Source organism: Pyrus communis, chromosome 11 (genome assembly GCF_963583255.1).
Source record: "Pyrus communis chromosome 11, drPyrComm1.1, whole genome shotgun sequence".
Taxonomy (NCBI): Eukaryota; Viridiplantae; Streptophyta; class Magnoliopsida; order Rosales; family Rosaceae; genus Pyrus; species Pyrus communis.
In genome coordinates this window covers 162,327-186,275 of record NC_084813.1, presented here as the reverse complement: position 1 = coordinate 186,275, position 23,949 = coordinate 162,327, and the positions used below count along the sequence as shown (strand labels likewise).

At 36.8% G+C, this 23,949-nt stretch overlaps 1 protein-coding gene and 1 pseudogene across 1 annotated transcript; one reads left to right on the top strand and one right to left on the bottom strand.

Moving 5' to 3' along the window:
- Positions 1-439: 439 nt before the first annotated feature.
- Positions 440-15,079, top strand: LOC137708080 (ABC transporter B family member 11-like; annotated as a pseudogene).
- A 974-nt stretch (positions 15,080-16,053) lies between these two features.
- On the bottom strand, positions 16,054-18,753 carry LOC137708632 (uncharacterized). The gene is made up of 7 exons (XM_068447752.1): positions 18,606-18,753; positions 18,425-18,499; positions 18,271-18,328; positions 18,023-18,078; positions 17,670-17,732; positions 16,570-16,638; positions 16,054-16,464 (listed from the first exon to the last, which is right to left on the bottom strand). The coding sequence occupies exons 1-7, from the start codon at positions 18,663-18,665 to the stop codon at positions 16,204-16,206; spliced, it is 642 nt and encodes a 213-aa protein (XP_068303853.1). The 5' UTR covers positions 18,666-18,753; the 3' UTR covers positions 16,054-16,203.
- Positions 18,754-23,949: the final 5,196 nt, after the last annotated feature.

The following is a 23,949-nucleotide window of genomic DNA, read 5'->3' as shown; positions in this document are numbered from 1 at the left end:
GTAAATTTTTTTGTAAAAGTGCTTTTGAAAAAAAAAGCAGTATTATAGTGTTTGGTAAACTTTTATGTAAAACAGATGTGAAGAAAAACCGGTTTTTCAAAATTGGGTTTTGCAGCTTCTTGTTTTTAGCTTTTTTTCACCAAAAACTATGAAAAAAAGCTGAAGCTGAATGTTTACCAAACATAAAAACAGCTCCCAACTTTTTTTATACCAGTTTTTTTCATAATCACCTCACTACCAAACCAGGCCTTAATTTGGGGCCTGCTTGTAGATTTGGAAGTAGTCCGTGTCCTCTCTGCACTGGCCGCACTGCCAGTACAAATTCGCCCGCTTGGCATTTAAGTTTACGATAACAGGACTGCTTATGCAGGTGCAGATTGAGGTATGCGAACTCAGGTGTAAAGCATCTGAATACTGAGAAATTCTTGGGGTTGGTAACATGGCTGACGAAAATGGGGTGGATAGAGCTATGCCTCAAGAGCATGGGGATATCACTTCAAGAAGCCAAGTAGAAGAAGAGAAAAGCACCGGCACGAATGGGGATCATCAAGGCTCAGACAAGAGAGGCGGAGATGAGAAAGTTGAAAAAGTTATTTTCATATGCAGATAAGACTGATATTATATTGATGCTTTTCGGTTCAATTGGTGCCATTGGGAATGGCTCGGGCATTCCCCTTATGACGATATTATTGGGGGAGATGATCAATTCTTTTGGATCTAATCAAAACAATACAGACGTAGTTAGTGCTGTTTCCAAGGTAATGTTAATACGCTGCACAAGCCGAAATTTAATCTTTATCTTTGTTGAGACATTGAGTTGAATATTCAATAACGTTTTGAGTTACCCCTTTCCCCTTATGAGGTCAAATATTAGATGTTAGCCTGAACATGTAGATCATCACTCAGTTATCTTGGTACATTGTAGGTCGCTCTAATATATTTCTATCTGGCAATCGGGACAGGTGTGGCCGCAACTCTTCGTAAGTACATCTCATACCCATAACCACAAAAGTTTTTCATGCATGCACGGAGAAATTCATGCATATATCAAAGCATTTGAACTGATACAGCTGTATTTCTTGTTCACAGTCTCGTGCTGGATGGTAACAGGGGAAAGACAAGCTGCAAGGATAAGGGGTTTGTATTTGAAAACACTTTTGAGACAAGACGTTGCTTTCTTTGATTTGGAAACATACACTGGTGAGGTCATTGGGAGAATGTCTGGAGACGCTGTTCTCATACAAGATGCCATGGGCGAGAAGGTACTACGCTGGCAGCACAACTGCAACCCCTAAAATCACCCCAGGGAGAATAAAAACCTTGAAATTTGTTATTCTTACTATGTAATAAATTGTTATATTCGTCTTGTTCGTGCAGGTTGGAAAATTTTTACAACTATTTTCAACATTCATTGGAGGGTTTATAATAGCATTCATCAAAGGGTGGCTTCTTACCCTTGTCATGTTATCCTCGATTCCTTTGCTTGTGGTATCTGGTGCAGCCATGTCCATCATTATATCCAAGATGGCAACCCGTGGACAAAGTGCTTATGCAAAAGCAGCAATTGTAGTTGAACAAACGATAGGCTCCATCAGAACCGTAGGTCACGTTGGCCTTACAAGTTACAACTATTGGAATAATTGTCGTTTGTTTGTCCAATAGTATGATGTTTGTCATCTGGCTTACGTAGGTTGCATCATTTACTGGAGAAAAGCAAGTTATAACAAGTTACAACAAATATCTTGCGGATGCTTACAAATCAGGTGTTTACGAAGGTACTGCTGCTGGAGCAGGTTTTGGCTTGGTTTCGCTAGTTGTCTTCTGCACTTATGCCTTGGCGATATAGTTTGGTTCAAGAATGGTAAGAAATAATGGATATTCTGGGGGTGACGTGCTGAATGTGATTGTTGCTGTTTTGACCGGATCCATGTAAGGTCCATATTTTTTCTCTCTCTTCTTTTTTTTTTTTTAGGTTATTAAACCTACTCTAATTCTTGGGTTAAAACTTAAAATTTTTAACATAGAAAATTTAGGTTTTGATTCAGAAACAATTTTTCTCCTCATACTTCTAGGTTAAATTTTTAGTTCAAGATTATTAAGGAATGAATTTAGGATAATTTCTTCTTAAAGTAACTTTTAAAAAAATAAAAAATAAAAATAAAATCATGTAGACTATCCTAATTTAATTTAATAAACATTTTAACCTAAATTTAGATTCCTATAAATATTGAAAAATTACAAAACCTACACCATGAAACTCATGGAACACTATGAAACACATAAAATAATTTTTTTCTAATTATTTTAACCGTTGGATTTAAATTTTGACCGTTAGATCTTTTTTTTACTATTGGATTTGATCATATTAGATCTTAACCGTTAGATTCCAATGAATTTATAAATATAAAACTAAAAAAATTACACATATATGGTGGGTCACATCAACTAACCCAGGAAAATCCTAGTCTAAATTTGCCCCTATAAATGAGTTTTGGGTTAAAACTCATATTTACCCCAAAAGTTGAAGCAAGTTGGGATAAGTTTACAACTTAAAATTTGAGTTTTTTCCCAAGAGTTGGATTAGATCTTAAAGTAAAACTCAAATTTTAGGTTTTAAACCTACATCAACTTGCCCCAACCCTTAAGCCAAATATGAGTTTTAACGCAATACTCATTTTTGGGGCAAATTTAAGTCAAAACTCATTCCTAGTGTAACATCCCACATCGTCCAGGGGAGTGGATACTGTAAACCTTATATATATATTCTCATCTCTACCTAGCACGAGACCTTTTGGAGCTCACTGGCTTCGGGTTCCATGCGAACTCTGAAGTTAAGCGAGAAAGGGGCGAGAACATTCCCATGATGGATGACCCACTCGGGAGTTCTCGTGTGAGTTCCCAGAAACAAAACCGTGAGGGCGTGGTCGGGGCTCAAAGCGGACAATATCGTATTACGGTGGAGTCAAGCTCGGGATGTGATGGAGGCCCGGGCCGAGATGTGACATCTAGGTTAATGGGCTGGTCCATCGTATATGTGTATTTATTTTTAATTTTATATTTATAAATTTATTAGATCCAATGACTAAGATATAATATGATCAAATTCAACGTTAAAAAAAATTCAAACAATCCAAATTTAAATCTAACAGCTAAAATAATTAAAAAAATCTTTCATGTCACATCTCGGCCCAGGGCGGATCACTTCCAGGGTCCGCTCCACCACCGTAGCACGATATTGTCCACTTTGGGCTTACCATTCCCTCATGGTTTTGTTTTTGGGAACTCACGAGCAACTTCCCAGTGGGTCACCCATCATGGGATTACTCTAGCTCTCTTCTCGCTTAACTTTGAAGTTCCTACAGAACCCGAAACCAGTGAGCTCCCAAAAGGCCTCGTGCTAGGTAGGGATGAGAATATACATTCAAGGATCACTCCCCTGGACGATGTGGGATGTTACATTTCATGTGTTTCATATTCTTTCATAGTGTTCCACGAGTTTCATGGTATCTACTTAGTAATTTTTCAATATTTATCGGAATCTAAATATTTTAAAAAAATTAATGAAAAGAGCTTCAAAACTTTGCATTTTAACCAAAAATCATCTAATAACTTTATTTAATGATAAGAACAAAAAAATAAAACATAATATAAACATGTGTGCCCAGTGCGCATCCCCCCAACGTCTTTGACAAAGCAAGATAACACAAACACACGTCTGGTACTATAATCTCGTAAGGTGTATTTTCATGTATGTAATAAATAATATATATAAGTGATATATGTAGATTTCACTCGTACCTACTTAAGGCAAAAGAAATAATATACATATATACACAGTGTAGTACTGTTAAGTTTTATAAACAGTGTAGTACCGTTAAGTTTCATAAACAGTGTAGTACCGTTAAGTTTCATAAACAATGTAGTAAGTTTCACAAACAATATGATACTGTTAAATTTTATAAACAGTATGTGTGAGGATGCGCAAGTCCCGCGCGTCAGTTTTTAATTTTTAATATTAAAATTATGTATTTTTCATTAAAATTTAAGTTCTTTTATCATTTTTATAAAAATTTAAGAGTTTTTCATTAAAATTTAAGATTTTTTCATTAAATAAAGTTATAGCATGGTTTTTTGTTAAAATAAACTTAGCCCAAGCCATTTTCATAAAAGTTCCCAAATATTTTTAGATTAAAATGTTTTTATAATTAAATTTGGATAATTTACACATTTTTTTTTTTATAAAGTTAGTTTAAGAAAAAGATTTATCCTAAATTCATTCTTTAACAATCTAGGGCTAAAAATTTAACCCAGAAGGTTGAAGTAGAAAAACTATTTCTGGGTTAAAACCTAAATTTTTGGATTAGAAATCTTAGATTTTAATCAAAGGGTTGGAGATGAATTCAAATGCCCACATTCCGCTGTGGGTTTTAAAATCGTAATCACAATCTCTAAAAAAATCAAAAACCGATCAAAGCAGCTGAACCCACATGATAGAAATAAGTCATTTAGTTTGCATCTATATTTTATGAATTTACATTAAGAGTCTATGTACAACTAAAATGACGGATTCCAAAGTACAAATCACAAAGAGAAAATAAATTGTTCACATTCATTAGTTTGCATCTAAATTTTACTAACTTTACATCAACAGCCTATGTACAACAAAAATGATTCACAACTTTATTTCACATGGCTTAAATTCTTACTTAACTGTTCTTGGGGCTCATCACAATTTTTTGTTGTCTTGAATTCAAAAACGCTTGAAACTTCCCTTTAAAACTGTAAAGACACAAACTTAAACAATTAAATAGAAATATATTGAAACTTTGACAAATAGAAACAATTTTGAGAAATAAAGAGTGCATAGAAAAGATCAAATCATGATTTTTTTTAATCTAGAAAACATACTAACAAATAACTAAATGAGTATCGATTAAAGCCCTTAAACCATCATCGTAAAAATAAAGAGAAATACTTTAGAATAATGTTCAAATAATAACGTAATGGAATCATTGTTTCATTTGGAAGCCATTAAATCCAAAACCTAGTGTCTTCTTCAACACTAGATGTCAAGTGTACATGACAATTTACACTCATCAAACAAAAAGAAGATAAATCCAGTAAGCAAACTCACACTAAAGGGTGTCTAAATTGTCCGAAGATAGTATTCAATTCTAAGTATTTGGGTGTGAAATCCCATTTAGAGAATGTGGATAATTCGTTGGTCTAATCATTAGTAAAAACTTCCATGCAATGTGCAAAATACTTTAAGCATTCCAAATTGTCGAATAACAACGGTAAGAATTCCAAATTTTCCTCAACTTTCTCCCCAACATAAGCACAAATAACCCCTTCAATCCAAATCAAGATTCAGCGAACACACATGTAGTGTCATTTCTCACGCTTAACTCATCATTCAACAATGAAAATCCCACAAAATAGACCAAACCCATATGATGAAATTCTCAACAGAGCTCGAAAACACAAACAATACAGATAACAAAGAAAAGGGTATTCAAAACAAACCTGAGAAAACGCAACTGCAGCAAGAACGCCATTGAAGTTGGCCAGAGCTATGTTGAAGATAAGCAAGTACGACGGAAAGCAATCACCTTATCCACTGGTAGCTCCGAGAAGAACACTATCTTCTTCTGTTTAAGCTCTCTCTCTCTCTCTCTCTCTCTCTCTCTCTCAATCTAATCTGAGCAGTAGAGAGGAATGCGAAAATCAGTATTTACTAACCGAACAGTACACAAAAGATCGAAAAGTATTTCTCACCTTTACAATCAGGACATGAAAGCATGGGACAAAGGAGCCTTACTTGCCCCTGTTCAAAATCCCCACCCATCCCGCTCTTTCTCTCTGTAACCTTCCCAACCAGTTTGGATTCCACCATAGCTAAGCTACAGTTACACCCTCCCGAACTTTAGAATAGTGTAATGTTATCATCTTTTTTTTAATTTTTTTAGAATTTTAACTAAACACTTCCAATACTGTTTACTTTTAATGAAATAAACATTTTTATTCTAAAAAGTCACTCCTGATACTATTCACTTACAACATATTTTTGTCTTTTTAATTAAAACTCAAAGTTTTCAAACTTTTTTCGTTAGTTTTTTTTTTTTCTCTCTTTATGTTTGAATTTAACTTCTCGTACACACATGCAGGTACATAAATACGTGACTGCCTAGTTTGGTTTTTTTGTTTTTTTTTTTCCTTTTCTTCTTCTCTTTTTGTTTAAATTTATTAACAATTTTGGATCAATTAGGCCTCTGGGGCAAGCATCTCCGTGCTTGAGTGCATTCGGTGCTGGTCAAGCTGCAGCATTTAAGATGTTTGAGACTATCAGTAGGAAACCAGAGACTGATGCTTATGACGAAAAAGGAAAGACCTTGGATGACATTCGTGGAGACATAGAGCTGAAAGAGGTTTATTTCAGTTATCCAGCCAGACCAGATGAACCAATATTCGACGGGTTCTCTCCTCATATCTCTAGTGGCACCACTGCGGCTTTGGTTGGACAAAGTGGAAGTGGGAAGTCAACAGTCATCAGTCATCAGTCTGATAGAGAGATTTTATGATCCACGAGCTGATGAAGTTTTGATAGATGGCATAAACCTAAAAGAATTTCAGGTGAAATGGATTCGGAGTAAAATTGGTCTTGTCAGCCAGGAACCTGTACTGTTTGCATCCAGCATTAAGGACAATATTGCCTATGGAAAAGATGGTGCTACCATTAAAGAGATAAAAGCAGCAGCTGATGTTGCAAACGCCTCCAAATTTATCGATAAATTGCCTCAGGTGCTAGTTAAGTTCTAGCTCATTTTAATTGCAGCTTTCAAATAAGTGCAAGATCATAAGAATATTACTTCACTGGAACTTGAATATTTCGTGTTCAGGGCATTGACAGCATGGTCGGTGAGCATGGAACTCAGCTATCTGGTGGGCAGAAGCAGAGAATTGCTATAGCAAGAGCCATTTTGAAAGATCCACGAATTCTACTTTTGGATGAAGCTACAAGTGCACTTGATGCAGAATCTGAGAGGATAGTTCAAGAAGCATTGGATCCGATTATGGTCAACAAAACTACTGTTATTGTTGCTCATCGTTTGAGCACGGTGAGGAATTGTTGAAAAATAATGAGTTCCTTGATTTAAGGAATGTTTTATTCCTTGTTTTATTCCATGTTTTATTCCTTGTTTTATTCCTTGTTTTAAGGGGAATGTTTGTTTTGTTTTTCTTAGTCTTCTTCCTCATATATACCCGAACCATTGTACATTGCAAGTATGAAATATACATCACAAATTAAAGCTATAATTTCCATATGGTATCAGAGCAGGTTCATTTGTAACCTGTCTCTGCCATTCTTGCTGCTGCAATTTTTTCTTTCTTTCAAGGTCTAAGTCATGACTGAAGACAGTCCTGTCAACCATGATAAGGAAACCCGGCACAATCTCTCTCCAAACTCCTCAGACGTTGAGGTTAACACCAATCAACGTTTATGTTCAGTTCTCTTGAACGAGTTCAATTATCTTCCTTGGTCTCGAGCTGTTTCACTAGCTCTCGGAGGCAAAGGGAAGTTAGGGTTTGTAAATGGAAGCGTGGAAGCTCCAGATAGTTCTTCCTCTACATACAATGCATGGCTCTGCAAAGATCAACTTGTCATGTCCTTGCTGCTCAACACCATGGAGAAACATGTTGCTGAAATTTTTAGCTACTCCAATTCCGCCCATGATCTTTGGAAAGCTTTGCAGGATATGTATGGAAATCAAAACAACTATGCACGGGTCTTTCAATTAAAGAAGGACATTGCCAGTGCTCAACAAGAAGGGAAAGCATTTGTTCAACACCTTGGGAGTCTCAAAGCCATGTGGAATGAGTTGGATGTATATCTCCCTCATACCACAAATCCTACCATTCTCCTAAAACGAGCTGAGGAAGACAAAATTTATCAGCTGTTAGGGAGTATGAGCTCTGAGTACGAGGATCTAAGGAGTCACATCTTGATGAGTCAAGACCTGCCTACCTTCAACAATGTTTGTGCAACTATCCAACGAGAAGAAGCAAGGAAGAAGGTTATGAATGTTGATTCCAATCCTAGATTAACGGAGACTCGGGCATATGCATCAAATTACAAGAACTCAGAAGCCAAGGTATACAAGGGAAGAAACACACATCTAAAATGCAAATATTGCAATGGTGTTGGTCATGAGGAAGACAAGTGTTGGGAACTTCATCCTGAACTCAAGCCTAAGTTCAGCAAAGATGGAAGGATGATACCAAGGTCCTCACAACAATTTCAACCTCATTTCAAGGCAAAACTTGCTAATGCTCACACTCCTACTATCTCACAAGGATCCATGGAGTTCACTGCCAATCCATTATCATTGATCAATGAATTTGCAGCTTACCTACAAAGTAAGGGGCACGGAGGAGGCACACATGGTCAAGGCAATGAAGAGGGTAGTCACACAGCTATGTTGGGACAATTTGCCGGATTTCTTGCTGGAAATGAGAAAGTTCCAAAGGGAGAAGCACCAGGTATACTCAAAGCCTTTACTACTGCCCTATTAACTAGTACTGAAATTGATTGTTGGATAATTGATTCAGGCGCCACAGATCATATGACAAACAAAGTTACAAATTTACATCATTTTAAAAAATTTTCAAGCCCCTCACATATGTCTGTTGCAAATGGAAAAAATGTCTTAGTTTTGGGAAAAGGAGAAATAAACTTACTCTCTCAAAAAACACCTTCCACTGCTCTCTATGTACCAACCTTTCCCTTCCAACTTTTGTCAATTGGAAAGATCACCAACACCCTAAACTGCCGTGCTATTTTCTCACCAAATAAAGTGATGTTTCAGGATGTTCTCACCATGAAGATGATTGGTGAAGGGGTCTTCATAAATGGACTTTACTACCTGTGCAAGAATGCATGTTTCACTCAGGCTCTTCAAGCTCAATCAAAGTCCATAGATGAAAACCAACTTTGGCATAGGAGATTAGCTCACCCCTCTGAACTTGTCTTGTCGAAACTGTTTCCAATTTTTTGTAAACCTTATCCTACTTGTGATACTTGTCAATTTTCTAAGTTTACTAGGCTACCTTTTGATAATTCAATGTCTAGGACAAGTAAACCTTTTGAAATGGTACACACCGATGTATGGGGACCTGCAACTGAATCAATGGAAGGTTTTAAATATTTTGTTCTATTTGTTGATGATTTCTCTCGAACAAGTTTTCTATATCTTATGAAATCAAAAAGTGAAGTCCCTACCATTTTCAAAGACTTTCACATGCATGTTAAAACGCAATTTCAATCAAACATTAAGGTTTTAAGGTCAGATAATGGCACTGAATTTCTATCCAACAACATGCTTCAATACATAAGTTCTCAGGGTATCATACATCAAACCAGCTGTGTGGGGACTCCCCAACAAAATGGAGTAGCCGAGAGGAAAAATAGAGATCTCTTGGAAAAAACTCGTGCTCTCATGATTCACATGCACGTTCCAAAGAAATTTTGGTCGTTTGCCATCCTTACTGCCACTTATCTCATCAATCGACTTCCAAGTCGTGTGCTAGGGTTTAAATCTCCATATGAAGTTCTTAAGGGGAGGAAAATAGATTTGACACATCTCAAGGTGTTTGGTTGTGTGTGTTTTGTTCACATCCAAACCTTGAATCGTGACAAACTAGATGCCAGGGTAACCAAGTGTGTGTTTATGGGATACTCGACCACTCAAAAGGGATACAAGTGCTTCAATCCAGTCACTAAGAAGTGCACAGTTTCAAGAGATGTGAAGTTCGAAGAAGACTATCCCTATTTTACAAGTCAGGGGGAGGATTTAGTTGACATGTTCCCACTCCCTCAAAACTTTAATTATCCGATGTTGGAAAATAGATCAGTCATTGTAAGTCCAGATTGTGAAGAAGTTCAAACTGACCAAATTACTGCCAGTGAGAGTGAAGACGAGCTCTACTCTGATCATTCTCCGCCCTCTACAGAGTCTCAGGTGATTAAAAGAAATCCTCCTCGAATCAGAAAACCTCCAGTCAGGTTGCAGGACTATGTTACATATGCCTCACGACATCCAATCAATGAATGTATCAGCTTTAATAAGTTCTCAACATCTCATGCTACATTTCTCAGTAAAATTGATAAGCACTATGAACCAAGAAGCTTTCAAGAAGCATTTCTTCTCCCACAATGGAACCAAGCCATGAAAGAAGAGCTTTGTGCACTGGAAGAGAATTGCACCTGGAGCCTAGTTCAACTACCACCAGGAAAGAAGGCTGTTGGAAGTCGTTGGATTTACAAGACTAAATTCAAAGCTGATGGATCTATCGAGAGACACAAGGCTAGACTTGTTGCTCGAGGTTTCACCCAAACCTTTGGTGTAGATTATAAGGAAACATTTGCACCGGTGGCCAAGATGAACTCAGTCAGGGTTTTACTGTCAGTTACAATCAATTGTGGGTGGTCACTCTACCAAATGGACGTGAAGAATGCTTTCCTTCACGGCGAGCTGCAGGAAGAAGTGTATATGCAACCTCCTCCAGGCTATGATGGTATTAAAGGCAACATGGTTTGTAAATTGCACAAGGCAATATACGGATTGAAACAATCACCAAGAGCTTGGTATGCCAAGCTCAGTTCTGTTCTGGAAAGGGCTGGATTCATGCGAAGTAATGCTGATTCTTCGCTATTTGTAAGAACTGGCACCAGGGGAAAGTTGGTGGTCCTCATCTATGTTGATGATCTTATCATCACTGGAGATAATACCGTAGAGATTGAGGCACTAAAACTCTCACTACATCAAGTTTTCGCTATCAAAGATTTGGGAAGGTTAAAGTATTTTTTGGGGATCGAAATGGCAACATCTTCAAAAGGACTGTTTCTACATCAACGGAAATATGTATTGGACCTCCTTCAAGAAGCAAAAATGCTTGACTGCAAGCCTGCTAGCACTCCCGTTGATTGTAAACTGAAGCTCAGCATAGATGGAGAAGCCATGCATGATGTAAGCTACTATCAACGATTAGTAGGCAAGCTCATATACCTCACTATCACTCGTCCAGATATCACATATGCAGTGAGCTTGGCTAGTCAGTTCATGCACTCTCCCACTGTTGATCACCTTAACCTTGTTAAGAGAATCCTTCGTTATCTTAAGGGTTCAATTGGGCAAGGAATTACAATGCATAACAATCAGTCCACTGTCATTAGTGGCTACACAGATGCAGACTGGGCAGGTAATGCAATTGATAGGAAATCAATCACAGGCTATTGTACATTTGTTGGTGGAAACCTTGTCACATGGAAGAGTAAGAAGCAACAGGTAATTGCTCGTTCCAGCGCAGAGGCTGAGTATCGAGCCATGGCAGCCACTGCTTGTGAACTCATTTGGCTTAAAGGGCTTCTTTCAGACTTAGGGTTTCCTAGTTCTACTCCTATGACGCTTATGTGTGATAATCAGGCAGCCATGCACATTGCTGCCAATCCTGTGTTCCATGAAAGAACCAAACATATTGAAGTGGATTGTCATTTCATCAGAGCTCAAGTTCAAACGCAAATCATCCGGACCATGTTCACACGAAGCCATGATCAACTAGCAGATCTTTTTACAAAGGCACTAGCATCATCTCAGTTTCATCGGTTATTGGGCAAGCTTGGCTCAGTGAACCTCCTCGATCCAGCTTGAGGGGGAGTGTTGAAAAATAATGAGTTCCTTGATTTAAGGAATGTTTTATTCCTTGTTTTATTCCATGTTTTATTCCTTGTTTTATTCCTTGTTTTAAGGGGAATGTTTGTTTTGTTTTTCTTAGTCTTCTTCCTCATATATACCCGAACCATTGTACATTGCAAGTATGAAATATACATCACAAATTAAAGCTATAATTTCCATAGGAATGCAGGTGCGATTGCTGTCATTCATAAAGGAAAGATGGTTGAAAAAGGTATTCTACCTGATAAAGCTAGCACATTCTTTTTATTAGTTCTTGTGTATGTTTACCTTGGTTGGAGATGTTGTATCCAGTTTATGCTGTTTGTCAAGTGCATTGATAGACATATATATGCATTGCTTTCAAGAATTCTGCGCAATTATGCTGTTTGTCAAGTGTATTGATAGACATATATATGCATTGCTTTCAAGAATTCTGCGCAATCAACCCTGATTTTGACTTGCTTTCTTCTGATATGACAAGTTGCTTTTGCCACCAAAATCTATTACAATCTCTAGAGTCCAGGCATAGTGTTCGTACTTCTGGATAGAATTTCAGTTTACTCGTGGCTGCAATTTATTGTTAGATCCCAAGTTCCTGCCAATCTAGGAAGACATATCAGTTAACCATATTTTTGTCCATTTCGCTCTCAGAATTACTCAAGGATCCTGAAGGAGCGTACTCTCAACTTATACGCTTGCAAGAAGTAAACAAGGGTTCAGGACAAACAGGAGAAGTTCAAAACAAATCTGATATAACTGCCGAATCTTTTAGACAATCAAGTCTAAGAATGTCGTTACAAAGATCCATAAGTCGGAATTCCTCTGTACGAAATAGCAGCCGCCATTCATTTCAGCTGCCTTTGGTTTAACCACAGGACATGCTAACATGCATGACACTACCTTGGCAGAACCAGAGGGCGCTGCAGTGGCATCAGAGCAACCTCCAACTGTTTCTCTCCGCCGCCTCGCTGCCCTCAACAAGCCCGAGATTCCAGCACTACTTCTTGGAACGTTAGCTGCAACCGTCAATGGTGTTATACTTCCAATTTTTGGTGTGCTTGTTTCCAGGGTAGTAAAGATTTTGTACGAACCACCTAGTCAACAAAAGAAAGACTCAGACTTTTGGGCAATTATTCTTATGGTACTTGGTCTGGCATCATTTCTGGTGGTCCCTGCACGAGCATACTTCTTTTCAGTTGCTGGTAGTAAGTTAATTGAACGTATCAGAATAATGTGTTTTGAGAGAGTGGTTCACATGGAAGTTGGGTGGTTTGATGGGCCTGAGAACTCAAGTGGCTCAGTTGGTGCGAGGCTCTCAGTAGATGCAGCATCAGTGCGGACCCTAGTTGGAGATGCGCTAGCTGAGATAGTTAATAGCATTGCGACCGGAATTGCAGGTTTGATCATTGCTTTTATTGCATCTTGGCAGCTGGCATTAATTGTTCTCGCAGTGATTCCTCTGATCGGATTTGGTGGTTATGTTCAAGCAAAGTTCATGAAAGGATTCAGTGGAGATGCAAAGGTATGATTAAAAGCTCCCTGATTTAGTAGCACATTTCAAACTTGTAATTTCAAATTATTTCTTTCTGTTGAGGTCTCATAAAGATGTATAATTAAATGGTTGCAGATGAAGTATGAGGAAGCAAGCCAAGTTGCTAATGACGCAGTTGGGAGCATACGAACAGTTGCTTCTTTCTGTGCTGAAAAGAAGGTAATGGAACTATACAGAAGAAAATGTGAAGGCCCTAGAGCCGAAGGGAAATGACAAGGCGTGATCAGTGGAATAGGATTTGGGTATCTTACTTCTTTCTGTTTTGTGTCTACGCAACCAGCTTCTACGCAGGAGCTAAACTCGTCAAGGCTGGCAAAACAACATTTGCCGACATTTTCCAAGTAATTATTCCCTCTACATATGTATCTAACAGTTCTTTTCAGAAGGTGTTGAAAACATACATACGAAATCAAAGTGAGATATACATTCACACCTATGTATGTAGCTGATTTTAAGGTGTATTTGGTTTGCAGGTTTTCTTTGCTTTGACCATGGCAGCCACGGGAACTCTCAGATGAGCAGTTTTGGCTCTGATTATAGTAAAACCAGGAATGCTGCTGCTTCCATATTTGCAATAATAGACAGGAAGTCAAAGATAGACCCTAGTGAAGAGTCTGGCATAAAATTGGATAGCGTAAAGGGAGATATTGAGCTTCGCCATGTAAGTTTCAAATATCCCTCTCGGCCAGATATACAGATTTTCCAAGACCTCAGTTTAACTATCCATTCTGGCAAGGTAAATATTTCGTTAATTGAATTGTATTTGTGTTCGTTTTTTTAATTTTACTTATAACTTCATGACATGCTGATGAACCTCGAGACTTGATATAATGTTTTTTGTATTGGTGAATATGTTTTGCAGACAGTTGCCCTGGTTGGAGAAAGTGGGAGTCGAAAATCGACAGTAGTAGCATTGTTGCAACGATTTTATGATCCAGATTCAGCTCATATCACACTTGATGGAACTGAACTTGGAAAATTCCACTTGAAATGGTTGAGGCAGCAGATGGGGCTTGTGGGGCAAGAACCTGTTTTATTTAACGACACAATCCGTGCCAACATTGCATATGGAAAGGATGGTGATGCAAGTGAGGCAGAAATCATAGATGCGTCGGAGTTGGCCAATGCACACAAGTTCATTAGCAGCTTGAATCAGGTTAGAACATATAATAAATTCTTTTTGGGATAGTTTAAAACAAGATTGTTTCAGAACTAATCCAAATGCGTTGTGCAGGGGTATGACACCGTAGTAGGAGAACGAGGAATACAATTATCTGGCGGGCAGAAGCAACGCGTAGCCATTGCGCGTGCAATAAGCAAGAGCCCCAAGATATTACTGTTGGACGAAGCTACAAGTGCACTTGATGCTGAATCTGAGAGAGTGGTTCAAGACGCATTAGACAGGGTGATGGTAAACAGGACCACAGTAGTGGTCGCTCATCGACTATCGACGATCAAGAATGCCGATGAGATTGCGGTCGTTAAAAACGGATTGATAGTAGAAAAAGGGAAGCATGATAGGTTGATCAAAATTACAGATGGATTTTATGCATCCTTGGTTGCTCTGCACATGAGCGATTCAATTGCATGAGCTTCTTTCTTGTTACCCTTTTCTCACCAAACACTAAAGAGAAAAATGGCATTGTCATGCCACCTATCCGAGTGGCATTGTCACGCCACCAAACACTAAGGAGATAAATGCATAATGATTCTATTTTCTCGTTCTAATCCTTAATGTAGTCAATGTTATTTCTAATAGATGTACAAGAAAGTAGTTTTAGGTCATAGAAGATGGCTTTTGTTCTGTTGGTGAGCTTGTTTGAAAAGAAAAGAATACCACAACTTTCTTAGTATTGTTTCAATTCCAAGTATGTTTTTTCATTTCAAATTCTCACAATATATTTCGAGAGGAATTTCTAATTAGTTGGACGAATTCAACCCAAGTAAACGTTGTTGTCGAAGCCTACCAAATAGTGGCCTCATTTTTTGCATTTGGTTTTGTAATTTTCTTAAGATCGTGGTGCTTATATTATTGCATGATAATAGGCAACATACGGTTCTCAATGAGAGTTGTGGTGTAAGATTTTGTTTGTTCTAAAACAATAAAGGAATGCAAACGATTTTTTGTAAGTTAGTATCAGGCCCATGCAATTGAGTAGTTTTCAATTAACGATGCAATGTCATATGGTGTTATTAATTCACTTGAGTTAATCTCTTTGTGAAAAATTTGAGTAAGGATTCAAGTAACGAGGCAATGTTTCTATAACTTTGTCAGAGTCTTGCGTCAAACAAAGGATTAGACATGTCCTGAGAGGCACAAAACACAATCTAGCCAAAAAAGCAATGCTCACCATCTAAACCAGCTTGGCAACAAGACTTCTTCGGCAAATGCAAAGGCAAGGGAATCTGACTCAAACACTTAATTTGTCTAAACAAGAGCGCCTCCTTTGTAGAGAGAAGATAAACCCTTAAAATTCCAGAGTCCAGTTCCCCACACAAAAGCCAAATCATATTCATTCAAGAAACCAATCATTTCCAATGATAAAACCTAAGCCCTCCTTCCTCCAATTAACTTCAGATTCGACCTTCATGATACACATGAGAGTGGTTCACAAACACCGGTTATTTGAAACAGGCGGGCATAGAGACAGATGTGCAAATGCAGCTTGTGAATAAAAGATCGTGTTTTGATGATTTTTATAGACCATGTCTGGGAGGGATCATGTCCTACTTCAAACTTTTATATCTTCTTTTTCTCCTATGCGGCAATACATATTAATAAATTTATTATGAAACATATTATCCTAAATCCTGCTTTGCCTTACCGAGTCTATTAGAGATCAAAAGAGATTAAAAGGAAAGAAAAAAAAAAGTTTAATCAACATTAACTGCTCCTTAAAGACATATAGAACTAAACTATCAGTCTTCTTCACTGTCATCACTATAGGAAACAAGACCTGTCTTGGCGGCAACACTGGACTTATCAATGCTTATACCACCATTAAGCGTCTTAATTACCTCTAAAGTTTTTTCCGTATCTACATGTGGGCTTTTCATTGTGTTTCTAGGTTCTTCACTACCTCCCTGATCAATTTTGGCTTTCTTTGCTTGTGGCTGCACCTTAATAATCATACCTAATCGACGAGGAGGTGGATTCTTCTTCTCAGCTGATTTCTGTTCCTGCAACCAAATGATTTTATTTAGAAACGTAACCAACATTTCCAACTACTGAAGGAGGCCATCTCTCCTCTGGCACTGTCATATTCCTCACATTTATGTACCAACCTGGCCTATAGGTACCGAAGGTGCTTCCTTAAGCTCTTGCACAATGCTAGACTTTGCCGCCACCGCAGCCTGATAAGAACAACTGGTGTAAAAAATTTGTCACACAAGAATAATGAAATGGCCAGGAAATCATGTTTGGCCTATTTCTATTCATCTTTATCATAATTTTTCATACCCATCAAAAAAAGGATCGGACAAATTTATTTTACCATACCCATCAATAACGGATAAGATACATACAAAAAGAGAAAAAATAGTGAACCTACATTGAATTGATTTTACTTCTAATCAGTCGAACTAAAAAACCACATGACCCTTTACTCTTTTTGTCAAACCAGGAGAGCAGGTGGGTAATAAAGCATCATTCAAAATTGAGCTTTGAACGTTTTTAAATTTGAAGCATACCTATTTAAGAAACTCTAAAATCCCCTGTTATATCTTTCAGTGTACCCGTTGCATATCCCAGTCATACCCAAACCGAAATTCAACATAAAGAAGAATTCAAACTGGTACTTCAACTTTCATATTGGATACGTATCTCACCATAAGAGAGCCATATCCCATATCCAATCAGATACTAACCCTATCCTAAAAGCAGAGCACCTGTGCTCATAACATAGAGGTAAGTATAAAGAGAGGTCTAACCTAGAGTTTCATTTGGTTAAACATTTCCAAAGATCTAGATAGAAAAATGTAGTATATCTTAAAAGCACTTAAAGCTAAAAATAAAATGGATTCCTTTTCATGATCAAATGCATCCATGAAATGACCTCAAACGTTAGAATTTCGAGCATTAAGAGGTCAACTGCAAGAAATTATAGATGTATGTCTATTACTAAATTCAATACAAAGGTTAAAGATAATACGAGAAGCTTTGAAACTGCCAAATTCTAGCATACAGGAAATCAAAATAAACTCTCAAACTCTTCTTTTTTGTAAAATGAAGTCAACATAGTGCCTTTCTGATGTAAGTCTTTATTTGTTTTGGGCCTTCAGGCCCTGGTTGTTCACCCAAAAAAGAAGAGAAAGAAGTAAACCTCAAATACAATGCCTCGACTGTAAAAAGTAGGATTACAATTCCAATGTCATTGAAAACATACCTGGAAACTCAGAAGCTGTTGAGCTTCCTCATCTGCAATTTTTTGCTCATATTCCTTCCTTGACTGAAAAGGAATGTCAAGAAAATAACACATGTGATAATATTAGTATCTCAGCTGTGTTGATTGTTTAACTGCTTCATCCAGCAGCAGTGACGAATGTCTAGAAATTAAGAAGAAAAAATTTTCAGACTGCAGTGAATAAAATCCTACTTAGCTACTCTACAAACCTAAAAAAGCCCTATTAGAAATTGAAAATCCACAGATACTTGATATGCAACAAGTAAATGCTTCAAATGAAGTGCGAGTAACACTGATAACATGAATGAATAATAAAACATAGAGTCTTGTCTTACAGTCTCTAAATTTTCAAGGAATTCGGTCTCATCATCGTCCAAAGCTTTGGGCGGTCCTGCAAAGAGAAAATGAGTGAGTGAGTGAGTGAGAGAGAGCACGAGCACGGAGCACATAGCAGTACCAACATTCTTTGACTAATTTTATTTTCATCAAACAAAATGCAATGTTGATCAAATTAAAGGTTTAAATCTCTATATTCATACAATGATTGAAAGAAACGAAAGTTTGAGGTTTGAGGAGCACTCACTGTGCTTGAAACGCTCATTGAACTCTGCATCCTTCTTGTCTTTGTTTTCTTTCAAAATCTGCAATGAATTGAATGTAAACACAAACAATTGATAAAATTCGAATGAAATTGAGAGAATGGAAGAAGGAGAAGAATAAGAAGAAGGGAAACGTACCTCGAAAAGGGGTCTGTCTCTCTGGGCAGTGCCATCCTCAACTCGTTCGCCCCTTGCTCTCTTGGCTTCATCCAACTGCAAGACATCATCAAAACGCAGCGTTAATGCACCAAAATTGCATTAGGATGGTTGATTGAAAGGATAATTAGGGCTTTTAGGGTTTTCAGAGAGATAACAACACCTGTTCCTCGGAGACGAAGCTCATAAGCCGGGGTGGGCGTGTGAAATCGTCCTCGGCCATCTCTCCGACTCCGAATACTAACAGTCACAATCCTTACTTCTACCTATTGGCTTTTGCTCTCACACTCGTTCTTCGGGTCTGTTGCTTCCACGGGCTACGCGCCTATAATTTAACAAACAACCAACAATTTTATTGTAGATATTATTACATTTCACACCTTGAGATTTGGATGATTTTCAAAACGAGCCATGAAAGTTTTATTTTTACACCATAAAGTTTTGAATTTGTATCAATTTACATTTTTGGCCGGATTAATTGTTAATCTTCATTAAATTGATGATATACGTGATGTTCTTATATAGGATAAAGTGTAAGCTACATTGCACCACATTGATTAAAAATAAAAATAAACTCATCAATTTAATAGAGGATTAGATGTTCTAAGGGATAAAATATCTAACTCAATTCAATTTTAAAACTTCATAATGCAATGTGATAAAATTAGAACATCATAATCCCTTTTAAAAATCGCTCCAAACCTGAAAGTATAAATGTATTTAGCACATTATTTTATTTTCTTACCAAAAAAAAAAAAAATTCCTACTCGGTGCTGATTAGTGAAGTGAAATTTTCTTTTAATAATTCATCGACATCCCAGGTAGACTCTATTCCTCCACTTTCTTTTGTCTTGCAGATGAGGCTCTGAGCATGGTTTAACTTTGCTTTGCTCTACCAGATGAATAACTCATATTTCTGCCCCGCGGGATTGTTGTCCTCCAACCGATCATGTGTTATATACTAATGATCTTTTTACTTTCTATCGTGGGAATGCTCGATTTATTAGTTCTCTTCAAGATTTCTTGGATAAGTATGGTTGTGCTTTGGGCAGGTTGTTAATGCAAATAGGAGTACTTTTTATCTTGGGTTGACCTATTTCCATCACTGAACTCATGTCTTGAGACATTTTGATTTTCGCTTGGGTGTTGCTCCTTTTACTTATCTTGTTGTCCCAATTTTCCGCGGTAAGTCAAGGAGAATTTACTCTCAAGATTTGATAGACAAGGCTAAAGCCTTTCTCTTGGGTTGGAAAGGTAAACTTTTTTCAATAGCTGGACGAGTTCAATTGATGCATTATATTTATCAAAGTTTACTTTTGTATAATTTCTCAGTTTATCAGTGGTCAGTTTGCTTTTTGAAGCATCTTTCTGCATGTATGCAAAATTTTATTTGGCCGGGGACTTAGCTTCTCGTAAATTAGTAATAGTTGATTGAAATATGGTGTGTGAGCCTAAAACTAAAGGGGGACTTAGTCCTTGTCATTTAGCTACTTTGAAGTTGACAACTTTGCTCAATTTTGGTTGAGATGCTTTGCAATCTTTTTCTTTGTGGGGTTCTTTTGCTCACCAGTGTTTTCCTCCAATGTCATGCAAAAAACAAAATGTCTATTTGCGGTCGTCTGTGTGACATGGTTTGTCCTTAACCTATTTTGAATAGTAATAGTCATTGGATTATTAGAGATTGGAGGTCAGTTTCTTTTTGGTTTGTTAAATGGTTGGATAAGCCGATTATTAGTTCTTTGTTATCGTCGGTCATTTCGCCTACAGTTTTTTCTTGGGTTTCAAATTTTATTCAAGCTCAGAGTTAGTCATTGTCGAATTATTTTATAAGTTTATTCCCATCTGTAGCACAAAAATTTTGCATCATCTTTTACCTTTAACCTGATGACAATTGATTTAGGAGTCATATTCTTCTAAGAAATTTTCCTTCTCTTCTAGTTATGATCTAATTCGAATGAGACATAGTAATTGTGCTTGAGTAAAAGTTATTTCGAGGCATTTCATTTCGCCTCGACTATCTATTTTTGCTTGGCGTCTTTTTCATATAAACTTCTCACGACGTTGCACCTTGTTGTCTAAGTCATGTTTCTTAAGAATCTACTACTTATCTTTTTTCGAGTGCCAGTTTTCTAAGCAACTTTGGAAGTGGTTAGCTTGTAAATTTGGTGTGTCTTCGTCTTTTTAGATTCTTTTACTGTTTTTTGGGATGATTTTGCGCGTGAGTCCTATTCTGTCAGTTGCACAATCTATGAGTCTTTGCAGGTCTTTAACTATTTTGGCTATTTCAATAGTTAGAAACAAGTTTAATTTTAATGTCAATCAACATTTTTCCATTGTCTTTGCATATCTATCTTTTATGGGTTGTTTCATGGTGTAAAGTTTATTCTAGGATACTCTCAAGGTTTAGATATTCATATCATTTCTTCTATAGGGATTCAACCTATTTCTCATACGACCTCTATTATTCTTCCTGTGTTATGGTTTCTCCATAGTATCTTTGGATTAAATTTAATACAGACATGTTGTCTATAGGAAATCCTGATCCTACTACTTGTGGAAACATTTTTCATTGTGGTCGGTTTCTTGATGGTTATCGTCAAGATATTAGCCATCAAAATTCTTTCTTTACAGAACTTTATGCAATTATTTTTGGTGTAGAATTTGATTATCATAAGGGTTGGTGTTGTCTCTAATTGGAAAGTGACTCTTCTAATGTTATTTTCGTTCTTTGTTCGAATGATTTTGATCTTCCTTGGATTCTTCACATGCAAGGTTTACTTTTTTGGCCCGCATTCGTGAGATGACTTTTTATTGCTCTCGCATCTTTCGAGAGACAAATGTTGTGGTAGATTGCCTAGTTAACATTGACATGTCTTCTCCTAATCTAGTTTGGCACAATTCTTCGTCATTGGTTGTTTGTGCTGCTATGTTTTCAAACATTGCTAGCTTGCCTGACTTCCACTTCTTAAATTAATGTGTATCCTAACTTTCAAGTGGCGCATTACTTAGCTAATGATAAGGTATATCATCTAGGTGGTTTATAACACTTTGATTGCCTTGGTTTGGGACTTTGGTTCAAGGAATTTTCTTCGGTTATCCTTTTTCATTGATGTATATCCCTTTTTATTTTTAATAAAATTGTGGAGATAGGGAACATGGCTATTGAGGAGTTTGCCCTTTCTAATCACTCCGAGCGAAAATGAAGTAGCCCACTTTGTAATTCATGGCTAACTCCAGGGCCTTGATTCTTTCTGACCATCTTGTGCAGGTTTAAAGAGTAAACCTACTATGGTAGACTGATGACAAGCTTATGTAGCTCGACTCGCCTAATATTTAATCTTCTTTATCTTAATAAAATAAAATAAAAAATCCCTTTCATGCATTCAGACTATGTGTTTGATTTTTATGAAATTGTTGCAATAGTGGGTTCGAGTTTAACAGTACATGAGCATCATATTTTTTAGAAATCAAACTCAATTGATGTGTATATTGCACTCAATTATTGAATTTAGCCCTTTTAGACTCAAAATTTTTTATTTACTCCATGAGCTTGATTCCTTTATACCGTGAAAATCTAAAGGCATGTTTGGTACTCTACTTGAATCTAACTTTTTAAATTCAAAAATAATTTTCAAGTTTTAGATCTTAAAAACTTATTTGGTAAGACTATTTTCAAAAACTGAATTCAAGACTAACTAAAAAATATAGTTTATTATCTAAAAACTTAAAAAGTGAGTTTTTAGAGATTTTAAACTTAAACTTACTTATTTTTTTTTATCTCTCACCTCCATTCTCTCCAAATCTCTCTCTCTCTCTCTCTCTCTCTCTCCTTCTTCTTCTTCTTTCTCTCTCCTCTTTTTTTTTTGTACCTTTTTCGTCCATCCTCCAATCCACTATCTTCATTCTTTCGGTTCTTTCTCTCATTCTCTTCCTCTCTATCTCGTCCGATCATATCTCTTCTTTCTCTTTCATTCAATCATTTCTTACTTTCTTTCCTCCTCTCTCCTCTTTCTCCCTCACCTGCGACCCCTCATTTTTAGATTTCTTTGTCTAGTTTAAGTCGTAAGATTTAAAAATTTTAACTCACAAACCAATCAAGTTTTTGAGTTTTAAAGAAAATTGTTTTCAAGAAATGTTCTTAAAAAATGTTTCAAAAAATGATAAAAAATTTCAAATAGGATATCAAATATGCCTTAAATGATTTGATGAAGAAACAAATTGAATGTGATTCCTTCCGAAAATAAATTTGACTGTATGTTAATGCTTAGAAATGGATCATTAATAATTAATAGACCAAGACATCTGGAGCCCAACCAGGAGGAGGAGGTGTATGAGCTTTAGACCTTCTTATTCTTTTATTTTCCTTTGGAGTTACCGAAGAAGGGGTGCTACGGCCTCTCTCTTTGTTATGGAACTAGGTTTTCTTGTTGACCTTCTTTGACCAACCAAATGGTGATTTTGGCACAAACACAGTTACATAATCACGCCGGAAAAATTCTCTTATGCAACCAAGTTTTAATTTTAACCATGTCACATCCAATAAATGTTGTTCACATATTCAAAAAAATACACTGCCTATTGGATAAACAATTAGCTCATGCAAGATTGAGTCCATAATGTTTACATGTCCACGTAAAAGAAAACTATTGGCAATATATCTACGGGTCATTTCCAATTAAAACGATAAGAGAAATTTTATTTGAACTCATCTAATCTCTTTCTACACCCATATTACTTTTAAATTATCGATATCTCTTTAAACCCAAATTTATTACCTAAAATTACCCTCACAAACCCAATTCAATTTATAAATTTATCTTTACACTCATTTAGAAATAAAAACTCAAAAACCAGTGTTTTGCAACTCATTCAAGAATTATTCGATGAGATGAGTGAAAAGGATGAGGTCACTTATGGCTCATTAGTTTTGGGGTACCTATTTCTTGGGTTTGTTGACAAAGTCGTAGTTGTTTTTTGAGATAGTAAGAAGTCAAAGTTAAGTAATTGGAATGTTGTGATTTCTGGTTTAGTTCAGAACAACTGGCATGATGAGGCATTAAATTTAATTCACGTAATGCAGGCATGCAGTTGCAGACCAAATACCGTGACGTTGTCAAGTATTCTTCCCACATTATTGTATTTATCAAATGTGAAAGTCAGGGAGGAAGTACATGCTTATGCTGTTAGAAACAATTTAATTTGACTGGGCACAAAGGGATTTTGATCAAGCAAAAATCAGTGTGCTGCACGTGCTGTTATGCATCGATCCTCATGCCAAGTCGAGTTTTCTTTACTGGATTTTGATCAAGCAAAATGTAAGAGCTTAATCATTTGGGCATCAATAATATCAGCTAATGCATCCCACAAAGATGCTCATACATCTCTTGGCCTCTTTTATGAGATGTTGAATAGCGTGGTTCAACCAGAACAAGTGACATTTACAACATTATTAACAACTTGTGCAAATCGATGTTCTTCAAAATCATCATCTATCGGGTCAGGTCGGG

What these genes read in the sequence shown, in the direction of transcription:
- LOC137708632 (XM_068447752.1), bottom strand. Translation starts at nt 18,665, where the DNA reads ATGGCCGAGGACGATTTCACACGCCCACCCCGGCTTATGAGCTTCGTC. An exon ending in GAGACAGACCCCTTTTCGAG is followed by an intron (nt 18,329 to 18,424) that starts GTACGTTTCCCT and finishes AATTCATTGCAG; the next exon opens with ATTTTGAAAGAAAACAAAGA. An exon ending in CTTCGGTACCTATAGGCCAG is followed by an intron (nt 16,465 to 16,569) that starts GTTGGTACATAA and finishes ATTTGGTTGCAG; the next exon opens with GAACAGAAATCAGCTGAGAA.